Below are 5416 nucleotides of genomic sequence, written 5' to 3' on the forward strand. Positions count from 1 at the left end.
AAAAACATTATACCACACATTTTCATTTCAAAAAATAGCAGCCAAACCCCCGTGCGTGGTGGGGGGGGTGGGGGGTAAAATTAATTACAAGTAAGTTATTTAATCTAAGGCAAACGTGCCCTACCTTTTTCATTATCGTGTCTAGGACTCCATTCCATTGACGATTGCAGCTAGTAGAGTGAAAATCATAAAGCTTTAAGAGAGAGAAGAAAATAACTAGGTATGCAGGTTCAATCCCCTTTCTCAGATCGTTATCAAGAAGCATGACATTTATATGCATTAACTACTTTTGCTTTTCATTTTGAAAACCCCATCTCCTTTTGCCAGTTTTAATGCTTATAGGATTATAGGAATCAGGGTTAGAGTAATTTTTTGCACATTAATTTCAAGATAACTTTCTTCATATCGCCTTTTTTATTTATTTTTCCTATTCTGCTTTTGTTTCGGTGTGAATAATTGTTAAACAATCTGCCTTGAAAAAAGTACGTTTTTTAGATGAGCATTTGGATTTGGACGTTTAATTAATCTGTCATGTGATCAGAGATGAGGTAATCTGGAAATGAGGATACTTATATGATTAAAAATATGCATAAAAAGCAGATTTCCTCATGTGGATCTGTCCTGAATTTGGTTGATTTTGAATTCGACTCGAGATTAGATACACTGGTGTATAATATCAAATTTTAAACTTTGTTTTATAATGTGAGTAAACTTGTAGCACACCCCAAGTTTGGTTTTATTACCCTCACTTGGGTTCCATCTTAAAAGTCAACCTTGTTTATTATATATTTCTTTTTTCTATATGGGATTTTCCCTTAGCATTTACCAGTCTAGATGGTATTCCAATCCTAGTAATTTTTGCTGGTTCTTGGTGGTACTTGTTTGATAAGTAGTATGGAGAGTATAAAAAAATAAGATTTTAGCTTCTAAATTGCATTTTATTCAAGTCCTTCAATTAGTCTGGGCTGAGCTGTATAAAAGAAACACTCAATGGGTCATCCCTTGGAAGAAAAGCAATGCAATAAATACTAATTCTCCTTTAAAATGTGTCTGTCTGTTAACTTATTGACTAAATTGGTTTTGCTACTGATTTTTACATTATCATCTTTAGTTGCAAAACTTGGTTTACATTTATAATTAGGTTTCGAAATTTATTCAATTCTGTGTGAGAAGTAGCATTACATAGCAGCTTCCCTTTGTGCTTGCAGACTTTCTAGAAATATATCATCATTGATGAGTACAGTTGGTGATAAGTCCGATGATGAATACTCCGTCATTGGAGATAAAGGCGATATTGGATTTGTTGATTTTGGAAATTGTAAATCTGTTTGTAGCTACAATCCTGCAGAAGAGAGTGATGTAGTCAATATATCTGTTCCATTTCCTTTAGTCAGAGGAAAGCCTCAATCGGGATTTGTTGGAGAAACTACGTGTGATTCCATAACCATAATGAACACTACTAACGGACCATTAGATCTCTGGTCTGTCAGTATTTATGATGCAAAACCTCCGGAATCCTTCACAGTTTCTTTGATGAAACCTCCAAGTGCAGATTCTGACGTGGAATATATCCAAGAATTTGTAGAATCATTTTCCCTGGAAGACAGAGTGCTAAGACCAGGTCAAACTTTGACTGTTTGGTTGTCATGCAAAACTAAGGAAATTGGCTTGCACACTGCAGCTGTTCACTTTAGTGTGGGGGACGATACAATAGAAAGGGTTGTTTTTGTGTTGGCAGAAGATAAGATCTCCCAGTCTTTATCTTCTATTAAACCCTTTTACAGAGCTCGTAAAAAGAAACCGGCTGTGGTTGATGTATTTTCTGCTGATGGTGCGTTTGTTACGGGTTCACGCCCTAATAAGCCTTCAAATCGTGTGTTTAAGCACCGGCTACGTGAATTTCGTGTGCCTGTACATATCAGGGACATGGTGAATAACAAGCAGATTCCAGATCCAGTCAATGAGGGTCTAACCGAAGAAAACTATGTTCCATTCTTCCAAACATTACTTAACATGGAAGAGATCAAAATGGAGGTATTTTTTTCTTCTGAATTCTTGTTCTGGAATGCCATAGGTCTCCTTTTCCCCTAAGTATCTCTCATTCTAATGAAAAACGTAACTAATTTTAGTTATCGTTAATTCAGGAAGATATGCGGGCATATGACATGGAGCATGTTTCTATGAAGAGCAAGAGAAACAATTTATTATCCCTCGAGGTCCCAGGATTAGCTGAAAGGAGGCCTTCACTCGTAAATGGGGATTATATATTTGTGAAGCTTGCTTCTGAGGATACAACTGAGCATGGTACTTATCAGGTTTGTCCTCAACTGGACAACTTATTTTAGTTAACTGAATAACTTACAGAGAAGTTGGTGATTCGTATTTATATTAGTCCACTTCTTCTTGTAATTCTCCGTTATAAAACAAATTATTAATTATACACATCTCGTGTATTGCAATTCTTTAGGGTCAACACAGGGAACAAATTTCAGTTTTATTAATTAAGCTCTTGTTTGAGCCAGATTATATTCCTAAGAATGCATTTTTGAATAGTATATTGATAGGAAATGTGTGCTTAAAAAATAAAGAAAAGTTTTGGATTTGCGTGTAATATTATTTTATTGAAGAACTTGTGGTTGAAATGATGTTAAATCGAATGTATTTTTTTTGAAAACATGTGGCTCAAACATAGATCAGAGGAGACCATGATAAAATATTTATTCTTGTAAAAGTCACGGAAAAACTAATTCAGGTTGTTTTTTGCACAGGGCTTCATTCACCGGGTCGAGGCTGAAGAAATACATTTGAAGTTTAACATAAATTTTCACTCGAGTCACAGGGACAGTAACCTTTATAATGTACAATTCAACTATAACCGACTCAATGTTAGAAGGTTGTATCAGGCCATTGAAGCTGCTCGACATTTGGAGAGAGACTTTCTATTCCCATCTGAGTCCTCTAGAAGAAGACTGGTTCAACCTAAATCATTTGTATCAACATTGGGTACCCTTAATGACGAGCAGATGCGTGCGATTAAAATGATCCTTGCCTGCAAAGGAGGGTCTCCATATGTGATTCATGGACCCCCAGGTACAGGAAAAACATCGACATTTATTGAAGCTATATTGCAGATCTACACTAATAGACGATACGCTCGATTTCTAGTATGTGCACCTTCAAATAGTGCAGCTGACCACATCCTTGAGCGACTCATCAGCAATCCATCAGCAAAGATTCAGAACACTGAAATCTTTAGGCTCAATGCAATCACGCGACCTTTTGAGGATGTCAACCCTGATTATATCGACTTTTGCTTTGATGAAGATTCTATTTTCAAGTGTCCTCACATTAAGGACCTTTTGCGATACAGGATCATTATATCAACATATACAAGTGCCTCTCTTCTCTATACGGAAGGCATAAACAGAGGCCATTTCTCGTACATTTTCTTGGACGAGGCAGGCCAAGCTTCGGAGCCAGATACAATGGTTCCTCTATCTCACCTTTGTTGTAAAAATACAGTTGTTGTTCTTGCTGGAGATCCTTTGCAGCTGGGTCCTGTAATTTTTTCTAAAGATGCTGAAACCTATGGATTGGGAACTTCATATTTGGAGAGGCTGTTTGATAACAAGTTATATGGTAGTGGAGACGAGAATTACATCACCAAATTAGTTAGAAATTATCGATCTCATCCAGCAATTCTGCATCTTCCGTCAGAATTGTTTTATGGCGGGGAATTGATCTCGTGCTACGAGGAGAGTACGGGTTTTTCCACATCCCGGGAAAATTTCCTCCCAAAGAAGGAGTTCCCTTTGCTTTTTGTCGGTATTCAAGGTTGTGATGAGAGGGAAGGAAGCAATCCATCATGGTTTAACAGAACTGAAGTTAGCAAGGTAGTTGAGATTATCAAGGACCTAATCGAGCATGATGGGCTGAAGGAAGAAGACGTTGGGGTTATAACACCTTACAGGCAGCAGGTTCTCAAAATAAGACGGGTGTTAGAAAATTTTGGTCGACTCAACATTAAAGTTGGCAGCGTCGAACAATTCCAAGGGCAAGAGAAGCAAGTCATTATTATATCTACTGTGCGATCAACTGTAAAACACAATGAATTTGACAAAGTACATTATTTGGGATTTTTGAGCAATTCTAGAAGGTTCAACGTAGCAATAACCCGAGCCAAATCGTTGCTTATTGTTACTGGGAATCCACACATCCTTTGCAAGGTAAAGTTGAATACATTATAGCTAGCTCCTCGAGAATAATTAATTTGTAGTATAAAACAGCCATTATTCTTCCTCATATTGCCATTTCTTATTTAAAGCTATAGCATAATATATTCGTGCCTTTCTGCAATATTGTAGGATCCATATTGGAACAAGCTCCTCTGGTATTGTGTGGATAATGGCTCCTATAAGGGCTGCTTTCTTCCTGAAAGGCAGGAATTCAGCGAAAAAGAGTTCGGAGAGGAACAGTATCCAGGCTATGAAGTGGAAAATCATCATCAGCCATCTGACGCTCAGTGGGGTGGGGATTGGGGTTATGAAGAGAATAATTATCAGCCCTCTGATGTTCAGTGGGGTGGGGATTGGGGTGAGCCAGCAAATGATTTTAAGCCCTCTGATGTTCAGTGGGGTGAGGCAGAAAACGATTTTAAGCCCTTGGATGTTCAGAGGGGTGATGCAGAAAATAGTTATGAGCCCTCAAATGTGCAGTGCGGGGAGGCAGAAAACAACTTTAAGCCCTCGGATGCACCGTGGGATGACTTGTAAAATAATTTCGGATGACAATATTTTCCCAAATTTTACTCTTTGCAACTTGGATGTTTGAAGCAAGATGTATAAACTGTTTACAAGATTGTATCGTGTTGGAATCACGAGTTTGATTTACTCTGTTATGGGATTCTAGCAATGTTTTTCACGAGACTAGAATATGCTGCTGCCTATCGACGAAGCATAGCCTAGGGAAGTATGTAATGTAAACTAGGACTGCTATGATTACAGGGAAAGTTGAACAGTGAGTCCTTTTCGTAGCAGATGAAATTCTTGCAGGTGTGTTTGAGTGGGTAATTCATTGGTTCCAATGAAGAAGCATCACTGGACTCTTGAGCTGAACCCATTAAAGAGGGCGCAGGACTTGGTCACACCTATAAGTAGCAGTGGAAACTGAATGTGTTATGCTAGCCAAATTTTATGTTGATTACTAAATTCGTTTTTGTTTCAAGACTCCATTCAAGTACACGGGATAAGTGACATGACATAAAACTAACAAACGCGGACGTTCAAATTCTGTGACTATATATTTGTAACAAAGTTTAAATTTAGTTCAATAATTAACATGAACTTTTACTAAAAGTTTAGCTACAACAATTGTTTTCAATCCGAATGTAATAACAATAACGTTAAACTAAGTTCGG

The 5416-nt window shown here is 37.6% G+C and overlaps 1 protein-coding gene across 1 annotated transcript; it reads left to right on the plus strand.

The window, feature by feature from the left end:
* Nucleotides 1-131: 131 nt before the first annotated feature.
* On the plus strand, nt 132-4911 carry LOC111378324 (probable RNA helicase SDE3). Its single transcript, XM_023001502.1, has 5 exons — nt 132-220; nt 1209-2034; nt 2145-2315; nt 2769-4226; nt 4365-4911. The coding sequence occupies exons 2-5, from the start codon at nt 1234-1236 to the stop codon at nt 4770-4772; spliced, it is 2838 nt and encodes a 945-aa protein (XP_022857270.1). The 5' UTR covers nt 132-220; nt 1209-1233; the 3' UTR covers nt 4773-4911.
* The last annotated feature ends 505 nt before the right edge of the window (nt 4912-5416 follow it).

This window comes from Olea europaea, unplaced genomic scaffold (genome assembly GCF_002742605.1).
Source record: "Olea europaea var. sylvestris unplaced genomic scaffold, O_europaea_v1 scaffold1801, whole genome shotgun sequence".
NCBI classification, from domain to species: Eukaryota; Viridiplantae; Streptophyta; class Magnoliopsida; order Lamiales; family Oleaceae; genus Olea; species Olea europaea.